General features: G+C 53.5%; 1 protein-coding gene across 1 annotated transcript in view; it reads left to right on the forward strand.

The window, feature by feature from the left end:
* The first annotated feature begins 17203 nt into the window (after positions 1-17203).
* TMEM200B (transmembrane protein 200B) overlaps positions 17204-17292 on the forward strand; it is a 979-nt gene continuing 890 nt past the window's right edge. The window contains exon 1 of the mRNA XM_004377018.1: positions 17204-17292. Coding sequence (XP_004377075.1) covers positions 17204-17292 — 89 coding nt within the window.

Genomic DNA, 17292 nt, shown 5'->3' on the forward strand with positions numbered 1-17292 from the left:
TCCTGGAGCTTGTGATCTGGTTGCAGATGTTAAAACGCCACTGAGGGTGAAGTGGACATTCAGGGAAGGGAGTTACAACTTCATTTGGGTTAGAGATCTGGAAGGAGACAGTGTTTAAACTGAACCTTTGGAGATGTGAGGGTCAAAGACATTCCAGGCAAAAGCAACATCTGAGCAAAACCATGGAGTTGGGAAAGCACAGGGCATTGTGCCTGGGACAGGGAAGCATTTATTTTTCTGAGACAAGAGTTGGGTGACAGGGAATAAGAGAAGCTAACTTTAGCGAGATGGATTGGGTCATAGAGGACCTTACACACCAGGAGTGGAATTTGGCCTTTATCTTGTAAGCATTGGAGACTTTAAAGGGTTTGAATAGCTGGCTGCAGGGAGCAGAGCAGAGCTATGCTTCCAGAAGATGGATCTGACGATAGTGTGAAGGATCGGATGTAGGGGAATTAACAATTGGGGGAATGCAATAATTCCCAATGATGGGCCTGAATAAAGGCAAGAGGAGGCAGAGAGAACAAATCAGCAAAACTTGGCAGGTGACAGATGGGAGCGACCGGGGGAAAGGTGCTGTCAGAGGTGATCCCAAGATTATGAAGCCTGTCTGAGGAATGGAGGTGAGGGTGAGGTAGTTTGGTTTTGGAAGCAAGGGCTGTCAGGAATAGGCAGGGCAGCCAAACCCAGGAGCCTCACTCAGTCCCCTCCCTAGAGCTTCCTCTGCACCCCTTCATCTGGCCCCTTGTCATGACAAGTGATGAATGCGGCCAGCAGAGTCCCTACCACCTCGGTGGCTGGCGCCAGTGGGTGATGAGAATTCATCATCTCTGATTTTACCCTAGAAGGGTGGAGATAGTTCTTCGGGGATTTTTTTCTTTCACATGTTTACCATTTTTAAAACCCAATAATATTGAAAGGAAAAAATCCACCTTAATTCCTTTTTCTCTTAACACAGCAACTCCATATTTTTCCATATTCCCTTCCAAACTTTGTTCCTATTCATGTTTTAAACATAGTTAAAAGTCATGTTTACGTAACTTAAACTATCAGTTAACAGTGTGAGCCTTGAAAAGTTCTCGCTTCAATGTTTAAGGCACATTGATTCTAACCAAATGAAATTAGCACATGTGACCCTTAAGTAAGGGTTACATGTATACATAGAAGGGATCCCTAGTCAGCGTGTTTTTCCCAGCAATTTTTAAATCTGTTTACATTTACTTAGAATGTCAGATTCTGAATGAAAAGGACGAAGATAAATTCACATGAGAAAGATGGAAACTCATCTGTTGAAGTCCAGGTGTGCACCAGAAATAACATTAGGTAATTTCATGTACATTTCTCACCTTGTTATAATAATCCCCTGGGATCAGGGTTAGGCTCCATTGCAGATGAAGAGTCTGCAGCATAATGTCCAGCCCCCATGCCCCAACAACCTTAGGTTAATATTTGAGGGCCTTCTATGAGCCAAGCATGTTCTAAGAAGAAAAAAAGGTACCACTGAGTCGATTCCGACTTACAGTGACCCTATAGGACAGTCAAGCTGCCCTATAGGGTTTCCAAGGAGTGGCTGGTGGATTCAAACTAACAACCTTTTGGTTAACAGCCAAGTTCTTAACAACAGTGCCACCAGGGTTCTAATCATGTTCTAGGCACTGGGAATATAGATGAACAGGACTGATGAGGTCCTTCTTCTGGAACGTACACATTGCTCTTCAGGCAGTGATCCTGTCTGTCTGAGCTCTGCCCCCAGCACCTAGCCCCAGGGCTTGGTCCATGATGGCATCAGTGCTTTACATTCTTAACTGAGCACCTATGGGTCAACCAGTGTTTCCTGTCTTTAGCAAATCACTGCACGGAAGTCCGCTGCAACCCCTGAGAAAAAGGTTTTTAAAACACCGCACTTGTTCTGGATTGCACTTGTTACGGACTGCACTGTGTCCTCTCAACAACAGCCTGAGCCAGAGGATGACAAAGTGTGAAGCTATGGTTAGGAAATGCCTGCCTCCTCCCTCCGGCCCACCCACAGTCTGTTTAGTAGAAGAAGGGCCTTGGGAAGCTGAAAGAGGAAGACTATAAGTTTGATTCATTCACCTGCTAGCACGTACTATGAGCTAGGTGCTTTTATGTACCTTATTACATAATCGCATTTTAGAAGATGAAAGCTCAGAGAGGTGAAGCAGTTTGCTCAGTGTAGCACAGGTAGGTGCAAAGCAGGGATTCATCTCTAGCTTTCCTACCCCAGAGTCAACTAAGCCACTGTGAGTGTGGGGGGCGGGGCGGGGGGTGATTTCTTACTGTCTGGTTCTCCTCACTTGTAAGATGTCATCATTTGTGATAGAGGTGCAGGAAGACTCATTTGCATGAGTTAATAACAGGATTTGAACCCAGGTGTTTCTACAAGAGTCAAAACAGCTTTCCTTCAACAAAAATTTCTAAGCTGCTGCAGGTCAATGCTGCTAACCCACTGTTGTGAATAAATGCTAAATTGTTCCTTCATCTTTGCACCATTTGATCAAAGGCATAGCTGGGAGCACCCATTTGGCCAAGCCTAAGTCATTGTCCCACATTCTAGATGCCAAGGAGTGGAGAGAAGGGTTGCTCATTTAGCTTCTATATTGGGAAATGGTGCACTAATGCCCACAAAAACACATTAGAGAATTTCAAAAAAAAAAAAAAAAATAGGAAACAAACACAAAGGTCCACCGGATGCTCAAAATCCACACAAACCCTTTAGATACTTAAGTTCCCCCCACACAAAAAGACTATTCCTCGTATAATACAAAGTGCAGGGAGTCAGCCTGATGTCTCCCCAGTTTCCATGCAATCCCTCAGGAAATTTCCACTCATCTAAGCCCAGCATGTGTACCTCTTGGTGTAGACCTACCAGAAAGTGTAGAACAAAATGGGTAACAAAAACGGGTACAAGAATATCTTTAGCAGCCCTGTTTCTAATAGCCCAAAACTAGAAACAACCCAAAGTCTCTTCAATAGTAGAATGGATAAGTTGTGGCACATTTATACCACACAGTACTATGCAGCCATGACAGGTAATAAACCACAGCTACGCAAAGCTGCATGGATGACTCTCACAAGCATAAAGAAGCCAGACACTAAAGAATATGAACTCTAATACCATGTATATGAACTTTTCAAACAGGCAAAACAAACGAAAATACTAGAAGTCAGAATAGTATGTATTTTTGGTTGGAGAAGAAACCAAAAAACCAAACCCATTGCTGTCAAGTCAATTCTGACTGACAGAGAACCTATAGGACAGAGTAGAACTGCCCCCATAGGATTTCCAAGGGGCAGCTGGTGGTTTTGAACTGCTTACCTTTTAGTTAGCAGCTAATCTCTTAACCACTGCACCACCAGGGCTCCTTGGATGGAAAGAGGAGGTGTTAATTGGAAAGGGATATTGGAAGGGCCCTCTAGGGTGCTGATATTACTCTTTTCCTTGCCTTGGGGGAGGATTATATGGGTGCTTGCTTCGTGACAGTTTAATGAGCTGGACATGTAGGTTTTATGCACTTCCCTGGAGGTGTATTATAAACACAATAAAAGAATTTTACAAAAAGGCAAGTGGAGATTTAATCATATCCCATCTGAATCAAAATTCATGTATTTCCATAAAATAGAATATTTATCCTTAACTCACACTTTCCAAGAAGCTCTGGTGTTTTCTAGAGAGTCTATGAAGAACCTCAGGATATTCCTCAAGAAATGTAAATTAAATAACCGTAAGATGTTGCCCTACACCTGGAGTCCATTATGAAACCCAATGCAGCCGGGCTCAATTCTGAATCTGGTAAGGGGAAGGTGGTGGGAGGGGCACTAGCCCTCCCACTCCTGGGCATTTATCCTGAGGTGATAAAGAAAAGAGCTACAAATACAAAGGTGTTTATACTGGTGTTATTTATAACATCAAGAAAAATGGGAATCATCCAAATGCCCAACAATAATCTTGTAAATCTCCTCAGGGGACCGTTCTGCAGCCATGTGAGTTGATGCACCGTTCAACCAACCAATGGCTCCCCTACCACCTTCCTGAATTTATTTGTATGAAAAAATCTTCCAAAGGTTTAGATATTAAATATCATTTAGTTATACATTTAATGAATCTCTTTTATTGGAAAAACTCAAGTTATGTGAAAAGAAATGAAAAATTCATGACCACATACATCAGTGACTATACCTCAGTGTTATTTTTGCCATTGAGCTACCATCAGTTGTAGATTCTTTCAATGATCTTTTACTCATCTTCATTTTTTCCCTCAAGCATCTCTTGGCAAGAGGAATTAGCAAAGAGATTTTAAAAGTCTCTTGGATAATCATCAGTGGTTTTTCCAAACCAGAAAGTTGTGTTGGACCCAATGATGTCACTCAAGCATGGTGTGCACTCTGGGAGGGTGGGAGTAGGGGGAGAGTATTAGCTTAAAGATTGGAGGTGCTGGTGTCCCTGTGAAGATAATCTGTGACGATCTCCCACCATCTAAGGACAGTTTCTCCTCATCCTTTGACCCCTTTGCCGTGTATTCTTACTGGAATATGATTAAAAGGACATAAAATTCACAGGAAATATCAGTAGGACGCCAAGTGCAGTGTGATAGATAGCTTTTGTGTGGCCTTTCTCGCCCTGGTCTTGTAACTCCCACGTAAGTGATTGGGCGGGACTGTGCAGATAGGGTAATTGTAGCCTAACGAGATGGTTGGTCAGTTTTGCCATCCCGCTGGGCTTGAAATGAGCCACCCCAGAGGCGGGAGAGAGAAGATCCCACCACCACCAAGGAAGAACAGCCAGGAGCCGACGCATCTTTAGACCCAGGATCCGTGCACTGAGAAGCTCCTGGAACCAGGAGGCAGAGAGAGAGAGCTGTTTAACACTGAAGACAGCAAGAAATGGCAGCAGAGACCTGGCATGGTGGGCTTCCCGGCCCACAGAGAGAGAAAAAAGCTGAGTGCCTCTGGGCAGAGGCTGAGGGCCAGGCAGAGGCGTGCCTATGAGCACAGCTGGGAAGAGACTGTCCTGATGGAAGAACTGTATCCTGAGTGTTTCTGAGCCTGAACTGTAACTGTTACTTCCCTAATAAACGCCATAATCATGAGTATTATCTGTGAGTTCTGTGTGGTCACTGCAATGAATTATCGAACCCAGCAGAGAAGTAGAGAGTGCCATGGGAGGGACAGTTGGTGTCAGAACTGGTAAAAATGGCGGAGAGAGGAGGCATTTCTGACCTCCACCTCATAGGAATCAGCCTTGGGCTGTTGATTGTGATTCTCCTTTTCCCTCGTGAAGTTAGAGGAAGTCAGATGCTGCCCCCACGCTGTTTTTGCACCAAATGAATGGTCTAATACTGACCTTGTGAGTACTTACTACACACCACGTGAGATGGAGGGGATTTTATACATGTCAAGTTACTTGGTCCTCACAATACTTCTGTAAGGCCCGGCATGTGTCTGCATTTCACAGATAAGGAAATGAGGATTCTGGGAGGGGTGTGACGGTCACTACTTCCTTTCTGTGTGGCATTGGACAAGTTACTTCAACTCTCTGGGCCACAGTTTCCTCATCTGTAAAATGGAGATAATAATTCATATCCTTATCTCTCAGCTGGAGAAGTCTTGGAGTCAGACTTGGCCTGGAGTACTGATGCTGCCCCATTCACTGTGTGACTTTGGGGGCCATTTCACCCTTAGCCTTGAAGCAAAAAATGGGTCAATACCTGCTTCCCCTGCAGGAGATAAAGTCAGTAGCCTCCTGTGGTGCCTGGATGAGTCAGTGCTCAGCCAGTGGTAGCTACTGCCTACTCTTGCTATTGCCTCTGCCCAAGTGCCTTTCCTGCCCCTTTGCTGGGATGGAGAGGCCCTCCCCACCCTTCAAAGCTCACCCCACACTGGCTCCTCCACTGAGCCAGCCTCCCCTGGGACCCAACCCCCTCCTCAGAACCCTGACACTGGAGAGGGATGTGGCCCACTTGAGAACCCCACTGCAGCCTGCCATGTCCTCGGTCTCCCTGTCTGTAAAGCGACCAGCAAAGCTGCACTGATGCCACTGCCAAGGTGTGTGGAGACAGCCGGTCCCTGTATCTCACTGCTCTCTGCACCTCCCCATACAAAATAGGTGTTAAGTCAATGTTCCAATGTTCGTGGAGTGAAAGAATGAGGAGATGGCGCTTGTCAGTGAGGGAGTCCCATGGGCCTCCCATCCCCTTTGCGATGGTAAAACAATCAACACAAATGTCGAAGGACACGTGGCCCATCTGATGAGGAAGCAAACCTCTTCAGGCCCAGGATGGATGCCCAGGATCTGGACTAGGCCAGGCAAACTTGTGGGAAAGAAGCACAGCGGAGCCCAGGCACCCAGTCCAGGGTCCCTTTGGGCTTAAAATCAGGCAGTCCTGAGTTCCAGCCCAGCTCTGTCACTTGCCTACTGGGTACATCCATTGTGTCTCTGAGCTCAGGTTCATGTCTGCAGGGCTGCCCTCGTGGGGCGCTAGGAGCATTTCACAGGACCTTATCTAAACAGCCCCTAGCAGGGACTCACAAGCCACGTAAATGTGACCCTGACCCCACTCCCACGCCCTGACCGGGCTTGGACCCATCCAGTTTAGCCACGAAGTTCTGTGTCCTCCACACCCTACCCTCTCCACACACACACTACCCCAAGGGGCATCCTCTCTGTTGTGGGCGATTGCAGTTTGCAAGGCAGCACGTCCTTCAGATCCAAAGGCCGGTGACTCCAGGTTCCTGATAAGACCCCGAGGCCCAGAGTGGGGCAAGGGGGCGCCCAGGATCACCGCCTGAGGAGTCGGAGGAGAGACGGGATTGGGCTCCCGCTTCCTGCCCTAAACGCAGCAGCGCTTTGCACCGGAACGAAGTGGCTGGCAGGCGGGACAGGACTCCGGCCCGGCCGCGCGCAGCACCAGGATGCGGAGCGGTGGAAGTCCTCGAGAGCAGGTTCGCAGCCTCGCCGCTAGATGGCGCCAAGGCCGGCCCCCACAACAGCCCGCCTGCCCAGCTGTGTCCGAGTTCGCCGCCTTGAAGGTCCATGTTTACTGGGCTCCGTCACTGTGTCTCTGGCCTATGTCCTGCTTCCCCTTGGTCTGGCCCTGGGTTCCAAGTCCTTGGCACAGCTCAGAGACAAGGAGTTGCTCTCCAAGAACTGGGGTTCTGTCTCACGGAGATAGCACGAGGGGGAGTATGTGTTTGGGGTCGACTTGAACCGTCATCAGGTTGTGTGGCCTTGAGCACGTCACTCACTCTCTGGGCCTCAGTGACTCTGTCTTTACAGTTTGCAAAGTACTTCATTTATGATCTCTGGAAGCTGGCATTTGACTTATGTTATAGACAGAACTGGGACCAGCCCAGGGTTGCCAATGGGGGTGGTGATCTGAGATCTACTCTCTGGAGGACTGGGTGACTGATAGGTACATGGACAGAGGGTCCCCACTGGCCGTGGAGCTCCCGGTCTGTGTCCCGCTTCTATGGCAGCTCGGCTCTTCCTGAGACCAGCTTCAGGTAGGTAGGTACCCGTGAGTCTCCACTGAGCTTTTTCACGGGCTATCCCTGTCAATGCTCCCAACACCTCTTGGAAGAGGTGCCTTACATTTGACAGCGGTTAAAACACTCAGGAGGCCAGAGTGATCTCCCCAGGTCAAGCCTCGCTTGGTCTCTGACTCTTCTAAATCACTTCCTTCTCCACCTTCTTTCATCTCGGCCTCTGAGAGAGGGATTGAGGAGGGATCCAGGGCGCGGGGCAGGGTCAAGGCAAGGGAATGGGGAGGGGTCAAGGTGGGAAGAAGGCTTTCTCAGGGAGGTGCAGGAGCTGGCTGGCTCAGGGCCAGACCAGAGGACCAGAGAGGTTGTGGGATGGTGCTTAGAGATCCTTTTTTCTATAGCTGCCAGAGGCCCGTATGAGGGGCCAGTTTCCCCAGCCCGGCTCCCCAGCTATGCTCTCGGAGAAGTGATCACATGTGCCTCACTAGCACCTAGCAGTTGCAAAGTCCTTCCCCAGGCGGCCTCTCCTGACCTGCCCAGAACGCAGATAGGTCAGGCCACTTCCCTGCTTTAAAACCTCCCATGGCTCCCAGTGTCCGGGGGTCAGTCCAGATCCTGAACCTGGTGTCTGAGGCACTCTGCAATTGGGGCCTTGGCCCCTCTCAGGCCATCCCCTTCTCTTCCCTCTCCCAGCTACCTACATCCATGCTCCAGGCCATCCCTTCTGCAGGCATCCTCCTCCTCTTCAGACCCCTTCCTCTGTGGAGTCTCCCCTGCTGTCGCCACATGGACTCGGCAGTTGCTTCCTCAGCTTTGGGGTACAGATCTGTTCTCCCCAGCCCCTGAAGCATCTGGAGGGGGTCCAGGACTGACTCCTCTCTGGTCAACAACAGCCAGTCCAGAGAAAATGGCTAAAGAGATACAATCACTTTATCTCAATTTCTCATTGAGGGGCAAGAACCACCTGAGGCCAGAATGCTCAGTGTTCACCAGGTACCAGCTGAGGGTTAAATGCTCATTAGAGCCTGTGAAGTTGTTACCGCCGTTGTCCTCATTTTGTAGAGGAAGAAGCAGGGGCATAAAGAGGTGAACTGACTTGCCCATGGTCTTGGGACTAGTGAGTGGGACTGAGTATCATGGTGAAGACCTGGTTCTAACCCTGACTCTGCCCTTGACCAGCCATGGGACGGACGTATGCACATCCTTCAAGAGGTGGTCACTCAGCCTTGCTTCGATGGTTTCTCACACTCAGTAAACTTGAAGTTGTGAAAGGGCACCAGGCAAGCCACTGGGCCTTGCTGAACCTCAGCTTCTGCAGGTGTGCTACGGGGTGAGCTGCACCTAACTCACAGGGTTGTCTTGCCCACCTAAAGTAATGTGTGCGAAGGGCCTGCTACCAGGGGGAGCTCAGTGAGATGGTGACATTCATACGGTCATCTCTCTGCTTATGGACTGGGGTGGGAGCTGACTTTGCCCTGTCACCCAGTGGGGTTTCATTTCCTCAACCTTCGCAACATCACCCAGGCTCTGTCTCCTCTTCTCTGGGCTTCAGAGAGGAATAGGGACAGGGAGCTCATTCTCCCTAGGGTTTTGCCAGCGGCCCACAGACATCCTATGAGGAGCCCAGAGGCACTCAGCTCAGAGTTTCCATGGGATGTGAGAGATGGATTTGGGGTTCACATCCCAGAACCACTGTCCTCTGAAGGCTTGAGTCCCAGATGGGGAATTGTGACTGCAGGGATTAAAGCATACCTGGGCACTGGTTTCTATAAAATGGGGCATCAGCATCAACAGTCGAATGGATAAACAAATTATGATGTATTCACACAATGGAATACTATACAATGATAAAGAACAACAATGAATCCGTGAAACAACATGGAGGAATCTTGAAGGCATTATGCTGAGTGAATTTAGTCAGTCGCAAAAGGACAAATATTGTATAAGACCACTATTAGAAGAACTCAAGAAAAGGTTTAAATACAGAAGAAAACATTCTTTGATGGTTATGCGGGTGGGGAGGGAGGGAGAGGGGTATTTATTAGCTAGATAGTAGACAAGAATTATCTTAGGTGAAGGGAGGACAACACACACTACAGGGGAAGTCAGTACAACTGGACTAAACCAAAGCTAAGAAGTTTCCTCAATACAATCAAACACTTCAAGAGACAGAGTAGCAGAGGTGGGGGGTCTGAGGACCATGGCTTCAGGGGACATCTAGGTCAATTGGCGTAACAAAGTTTATTAAGAAAATGTTCTGCATCCCACTTTAGTGAGTGGCGTCTGGGGCCTTAAAAGCTAGCAAGCAACCATCTAAGATGCATCAATTGATCCCAACCCACCTGGAGCAAAGGAGCGTGAAGAACACCAAAGACACAAGGAAAGTATTAGCCCAAGAGACAGAAAGGGCCACATAAACCAGAGACTTCATCAGCCTGAGACCAGAAGAAATAGATGGTGCCCGACTACCACCAATGACCTCCCTGACAGGGAACACGACAGAGAGACCCTGATGGAGCAGGAGAAAAGTAGGGTGCAGAACTCAAATTCTAGTAAAAAGACCAGACTTAATGGTTTGACTGAGGTACCCCGGAAGACATGGCCCCCAGACTTTCTCTTAGCTCAAAACTAAAACCATTCCCAAGGCCAACTCTGCAGACAGAGGTGAGACTGGACTATGGGACATAAAATGATACTCGTGAAGAGTGTGCTTCTTAACTCAAGTAGATACATGAGACTAATCGGGCAGCTCCTGTCCGGAGGCGAGATGAGAAGGCAGAGAGGGTCAGGAGCTGGTAGAATGTATATGGGAAATCTGGGGAGGAAAGGAGGAGTGTGCTGTCACAGCACAGGGAGATCAACTAGGGTCACATAGCAATGTGTGTATAAATTTTTATATGAGACTAACTTGAATTGTAAGCTTTCACTTAAAGCACAACAATTAAAAATAATAATAATAAAATGGGGCATTGGGAAAGGGAGTCAGGATTCTACTTGCCAATCACTTCTCATTGCGTCTGCACACCAGTCCTGCCTGTGATGGTCACGTGACAGAGGCACGGGCTGTGAGATATGCTGTGACTTATTCAGGGTCACCCAGTGGGTGACTGGGCAGCATAGTCGAAACTGGGACGCAGAGCCATGCTCTCCCCTCTGAACCCGGGCTCTGAATTCTTAGTTGAGGTCCTGGTCTCGCTGGGTGGGAACACAGTGAGCCATGGGGTGTGGAGACCACACAGAGTACTCTGTGGGGCAGCCTCAAGACAAGGACGGCTTTAGAAACGCTTGGGGCGAGGGCAGGGGATGCAGTGCAGCCCAGGCTGGGCATCTCTCTTCATTTCTGAAGCTGAGATGAGAGAAGATGAATTTCAAGCAGGGGTTTGAACTACTTTGTTCCCCTGCTGAGAATCTGCACTTCTAACAAGTTCCCAGGTCATGCTAATGCTGCTGATTAGGACCAGTTCTGAGAAGCACTAGTAGAGCAGTGATTCTCAAAATTTATTATACATAAGAATCACCTGGGGATCTTGTTAAACTGTAGATTCTGATTCAGTATATCTGGGGTAGAAATGTAAATTCTCAGCAGGGGCTCAACCTAGAATAAACCAGTTCAAAGCCCTGATTTCCAGGCCCCACTGCTCCATGGCCCGAGCTGAGGCTGTGACATGCAGGAGATGACAGCTGCTCCCTCCCTATGGTGGCTTCTGGAGAAGGCTTGGAGCCTCTGGCAGGCAGGGACCTCAGGGTCAGTGTGTCTAGTCCTCTGCCATCAAACAGAAGCCTGGGGGAGAGATATTGATCACCCTGGACCCAGGGGCCTTCTCATCCAGGCCCCTCCTAGTTCAGAAGTGAAAGAAAGTCTGGGTCACACAGAGGCTGGGGCAGATGGGAGAGGGATCTGAGTGCCAGATTGCTCACTGGCTGCCCACACATCTGCGCGTCCACAAGACTGCACCACGCAGACGCGGTGGATGTCCCTCTGTGCAGGGGGAGGTACTGCTCAGTCTGGCTGTGTGTGGTGGGCAGGCCTCCCTGAGCCTGTTTCCTCATCTGTAAAGCAGGCATAACACCGACTTCCCAGGGCTCTCAAGAGAATTAAAAGAGAGAAAAGGGACCCTTCCCTCTCTGCACCCCAAATGACTTCAGTGAAGGTTCCTACAGCCCCCAGACACCCACCACTGTGCCTGAAACCTCATGGTCAGAGAAGGGAGCGGCTGTTTGCTGGGCACCCACTTTGTGCCAGGTGTTAAACATATAAACTGTTATTTAATACTCAAACAATCCTGGAAGGTAAGTATTATTGCCCCCTTTCTACAGATGGGCAAACCCAGTGAGGCTCAGAGAGGTGAGTTCCTTCTCTCCTGCTGTCTGGGCCAGGGTGCCAGGGGTGGAGAAAAAAAGAGGTCTGGGGTTGGGGAGTTGGGGGGAGCCCTGCCAGTGCAGTGGTTAAGAGCTTGGCTACTAACCAAAAGGTTGGCAGCTCGAATCCACCAGCTGCTCCTTGGAAACCTTACGGAGCAGTTCTACTCTGTTCTATAAGGTCACTATGGGTCGGAATCGACTCAACCACAATGGGTTGGGGGTGGAAGAGACATAGGCCTTGCACACAGTGCTTTAACGTCGGGGCCAGTTGTGGTGAAACACTGCTGGGCACAGGGCTCTAGGGATGAGCAGGACCCAGTCCTGCCCCTCAGAGCTCACTGCTACTGAGATCACAGACAGGAAACCGACTCAATTCTCAAACAATTATGAAACTTCACCTGTGCACAGTTCTGCTAAGGGAAGCTCATGGGGCCATGAGTGTGTATGATGATGAGGGTGGGGAAGGGGCTGACCTGGGCTGGGGGCCAGAAGAATGAGTAGGGGCTGGGAAGGGAAAGAGGAAGGGAATAAGTGTTTCCCATAGAAGGCAAGGCACCTGCATGCCAAGGCCCAGAAGCCAGAGCACAGAGGGTTTGTGGATGAAAACAAGTTCAGCCACCTAAGACATTGGAGTGAGAGAGGCAGCGGCTGGCGTGGGCAGGGGCAGGAGCCAGTTTGTGGAGACAAGAAAGATTTTAAACTACATTTGGATGGCAGTGGGGAGCCACTGAGGATTTTAAGCAGGGAAAAGGTAGTTTTGGATTCACTGTAGAAAGGTGCTCTTCATGCAGAACAGCTAGGAGGAGGAGCTGGAGGCAGGGGGGCTCCAGGCAAGAGATTCTGGTGGCCTGGACCAGGACAGTGGCCACAGGGAAGAGAGAATGTGGCTAGTTTGAGATAAAAAGAGCTGGGTCACAACTTGATGGACTGGACGCAAGAGGGACAGGAAGGGGCCTAAGATGGCCACCTTGTGTAATTGGCCTGAGGGTGGGCAGTGGGGCCCTTTATAGAGATGGAGAGACAGGGGAGGAGCAGGGAAGATTGAGCCAGGGGTGCTTCCAGGGAGGTGTCTAAGTTGCTGAAAGTGAGGGGGGTTGCCCCAACACGCGGTGGCAGAGCAGAGGGGCCAGGAGCAGAGGAAAGCCAGGACGGCCCAGCCCCAAAGGGCAAGCAGGTGGAGCACGGGTAGGCGGCATCAGTAAGGCCTGGGAGACGACCAGGCTTTGGCCTCGGAGTTGGTGTCTCCTGTGGGAACAGTGGGCAGAGACGGGACAGATGCTAGGGGAGAGTTGAGCCTTCAGTGTGAGGAGAGCTGTGAGGGCAGAGGTGGAGTTGCGTGGGGATACTGTGTGGGGAGTGGATGAAGTGGAGGGTCGATGGCGGGGTCCGGGGCAATGGAAAGGGTGGGAGACAGGAGGCAGGCAGGAGGGAGTCCGGTGAAGCCTAGACGTTTTGTCGCTAAGTGGAGGGAGCCCTCATCTGAGCTCCGCCTTCAGGAGACCCCAGTCCAACCGGGGAGGACAGGAAGGCGACCCCTGGCCTCGATCTCAGACCCGCAGGGGTGAAGCCCGGAGAGTGTGTGGCCTGGGCCGGGACGCCGGTCTTGTCTGGGCCTCAGGCCCTCCCGAGGACGGACGGGAGTGGGATCCCCCGGGGCGCTGAGACCTCCTTCAATCTCCGTAGAGCCAGAGGACTCAAGCCCGAGTTCGAGGCCTGGCAGAGCGGTGTGGCTCGGGGCAGTCCCCGCCCCTCTCTGAGCCTGTTGGAGGCGCGTAGGGGTGACCCAGGCCAGCGACTTCCTCAAGTTCCCCTCCCCGCCCCCGGCTCACAGCCGACTCTCGTTACCGCCCCTCCCCCCGCATGCCGGGGGGTCCCCGCGGCCGGGGGGAGGGGCGGCTTATAATCAATTCCAGGCCGGAAATTCCTCCCGAGGGGCCCGGCAGGGCTGCGGCCGTGAGGTGGAGACCCGGGCGCGGAACCAGGCAATCAGCCCGCCAGCCGCATCATGGAAACTGGGCAGGGAGCCCGCCCCGCCCAGCCCGCGCCGCTCCGCCCAGCCCGCGCCGCTCCGCATTCCTGCCTCCGGGGGCGGGCGGGGCACTGGAGCTGGGCCGCCCACTTCGGCCCGTCGGCGGGGAGCGCGAGGCCCTCAGACCCCGCCTCCTTCCTTGGGACATGAGCCGCTTCCTCGCTTCTTCTTGGGGGAGAGTGGGAATGTCGGCACAGCACGTGATCCTCGATACCCTATTTGATACCCTTAGTTCCCGGAGCCGGGACCGTTCCCATTACCTTCTACCTCCGCGCCTGTGCTGTGGGCTCTGACCTCAACTCCCGATTTTCGCCCATTTTACAGATTAAGGCAGTGAGGTTCAGGAAGAGTTGTGGGTGGGACGGAGGAGGGACTGGAGCCTCCTTCTGCTCCAGGAAGCTCCCCCGACGGCGCCGGGTATGAGTGGGCTCTCAGACGCTCCCGGGAATTTTCTCCCGGGCGTCTGGGATGAGAGCCTCAGAGTCGGGGGAGGACCTACGGTCTTCGAATCCCCAGTCTGCACGCTTAGGCTGTGGAGCCAGGTAGGGGGCTCCCGGCCTCCGGGTCTCAGTTGTCCCATGTGGGCAGGGGCTGCCCTCTCGGGCCTTTGTGAAGGACCTAAACTGGGGGATGGGAGGCGGGGAGATGGCAGGATTCAGGTCCCGGGACCCTGGAATCACCCGCGCTCCCACAGCGCTTACCTGCGACCAGGGACAGATTATCCAATAAGGTAAGGACGGTGCCTACCTTGCTTACCAGATCATCTGTAGTGAACAATTTCAGATGGGTTTCACAACTTTGATGTGGTGAAACCCATGTGAAATTATTGACTATAGTAAGTAACACATGAGAGCCCCTGCTTACCTTGTTTACTGGGTCATCCGCCCCTTTCAGGGACTGTAAATTTAAAAGGAGGCTTTGATGCTGTAGGAAGGTGCTGTGGGGTTGGGCGAGAGACAGATGCGAGCCGTACTTAGAAGCAGGGTCTTTGATGTGGTGAAAAAATGTGAAATTGTTCACTATAGACCATCTGGTAAGCAAGGTAAGCACCGTCCTTACCCTGCCTGTTGGATAATCTGCCCCAGCCTGGGACCCTCACACCTGAAGCGCCGCCTCCTTTTAGCCGTCGGGCTTTGCGTTGAGCTGGGCAATGGTCCCCAGGACTCCTGAGGGGCGGGGCGGAGCGGGGGGCGGGGCCGGGGGCCGAGATTCCGCGGAGACAGCGGCGGCGCAGCGAGCCCCGGCGCGCGGACTACGACCCGGACCCACCCCCGCGCGGCGGCGCCAGGTGAGCAAAACTAGGGTCCTAGGCTTCGCCCCTCACTCTTCCCACCTTCCTGTTTCCTTAAGGGCGGGAGCCCACTATCCCCTTTGCTCCGTGCAGGAGTGTGGACGCGGGCGGTGGCGGGACCCCGGAGTGCAGGGGACGCAGTACAAAACTACTTTCTGCGACCTGGGACCTGCAGGCTGTATCCTAAAGTCTCCGCCACCCTGGGGTCCCCAGCTTCGACCCACGCCCTCCAGAGTCTCGAAGTCTCTGAGAGTGTCCGCACCTCCCTGCTCTGCACGCCTCCGCTTCTCTCCCCGTAGGGCAGTGCCGGGGCTCAGGAGTGACCCCTCTGGAGTTGGGGCTGGGTCGCCAGCTGTGGCCTGGGGCAGGATGGCCACTTCTCTGGCTTCGGGCTGGGGAAAGGGCTCCACACTCCAGGACAATCGGGGAACGGGCCTCGCCGAAGGGTGCCCAGGGTTGGGCTGGGGTCCGGAAGCCTGGCGTTCGGCCTTGATGGCGCCCCCGCCTTGTGCAGCAGTGTGACCCCAGGAAGGCCCCTCTCCCTCTTGGGCCGCAGTTTCAGTCTGTAAAAAACAGACTTTGGACGCGGTGGACGTTGTGGCTCCTCGCTAGGCCCTGGGCCTTCGTCGCCCCTGTCGGAGGCAGGGATGGGGTGTATGCTTTGCCCTTCAGGGGTGTAGATGCAGAGTGGGCAGGGTAGCAAGGCCTCCCTGGGGCTTTGGCTACGAGCTTCAGCGCTGGAGCTGTTTAGATATTAGGCTGGAGTGGGAGGTGGTGAGGACGTACCACTGGACAGCGAGGTCCTAACCCTTCTCTTCTGTGGCCCAGGCGCTGGGATGGGAGCCCAGTTTCCTCCTACACCCTCCCTCCCCTTCGTGGGGGCCACCCCACACGCAGCCCGGCTTCTTCTGCCACGGCCCGGGTCCAGTTCTTTGGCCGCAGACCAGGCCAGGCCAGCGGCCGGGAGGGGCTTTAGCTGGGCGGCCCGGGACTCTGGGGAGGCCTGGGGCGCAAGGGCGGTGCTGACCCAACCGGGACGCGGGCCACTGAGGCCTCCGCGGAGGAGGCCGGAAAGGAGGCCAGGCGGCGGGAAAGGGGGATGATTCATCCCGAGAAGCCTGAATTGGAAACGCCGCAACCTGGGAACAGCCTTGCCCGGCCGACGGGAGAGCCGGAAGGGGAGCCCGCCCGGCGAGGCCCCTCGCCCAGCATCGGCAGCCCCTGACTCCTGCCCTGGCCCCAGTCTGGCCGCTGGGGGGGGGGGTCTCTTCTGCGCGGAGCTGAAGAAATCCTGGGCAGAGTCTGCCGCCGCCGCCGCCGCCTCTCCTCTGACGGGCTCTTCTTGGTCAGAGCAGTCTTCCCGGAGTCTAGCTCAAGTCTCTCCTGCTGCAGCTTCAGTGCTGACTGAGGAGGTCTGGAAGGAGGGGGCGGGCGGGGAGAGGCTGGAGTCAGTGACACCCCCTCCTTGCCACGCTGCGGTATGTGAAGCCCAGGCTGGGAGGAGGGCAGGTGGGGCCGGCGCGCGACCCCTGCGGACCAGGGCGGTCTGAGTGCCCTTTCGCTCCTTTAGTACGGTGCAGCCACGTGCGGGGGAGGGGGCCAGTCTGGGTGGTACTTACCCTGGAGACGCCGCTGCCGGGGACCCCACGCCTGCCGAGGCCCAGGACCCGCGTGGGCTGGCGAAGGGGGCGCAAGCGGCTGGAACCCCGCAGCGGGGATGCGCCAGGGAGCGGCCGGCGTCCCCCCGCCTCCTCTCCGTCCGCGGGCCCGGCCAACTGGGGCTCTTGCCGGGCGTCCCTGGCTCGGAGCTCCGCTGCGGAAAACCCGAGCGGGGGCGGCTCCCCGCCTCGCAGCCCGGGAAAATCCGGGGGTGGCAGCCAGGGATCTCCAAGCGGCTTGGGCGAGGCGGCCCGAGCTTCTCTCTCGAATTTGGGCCCGGAGCCGGGCGTCCAGACCCCAGGCCCGTCGGTTCAGCCCCTGTGTTCCATCTTCTCTCCGCAGAGCTCCCAGACGACGGCGAAATGACGGCTGGGAGCCCCGGAGACTGCGGGGAGGCGCGGAGGAGCCCCGAAGGCCGCGTCTCCCGCCTGGGCCGCCGCCTGGGCCGCCG

The sequence above is a fragment of the Trichechus manatus genome, unplaced genomic scaffold (genome assembly GCF_000243295.1).
Source record: "Trichechus manatus latirostris isolate Lorelei unplaced genomic scaffold, TriManLat1.0 scaffold00048, whole genome shotgun sequence".
Lineage (NCBI taxonomy): Eukaryota > Metazoa > Chordata > Mammalia > Sirenia > Trichechidae > Trichechus > Trichechus manatus.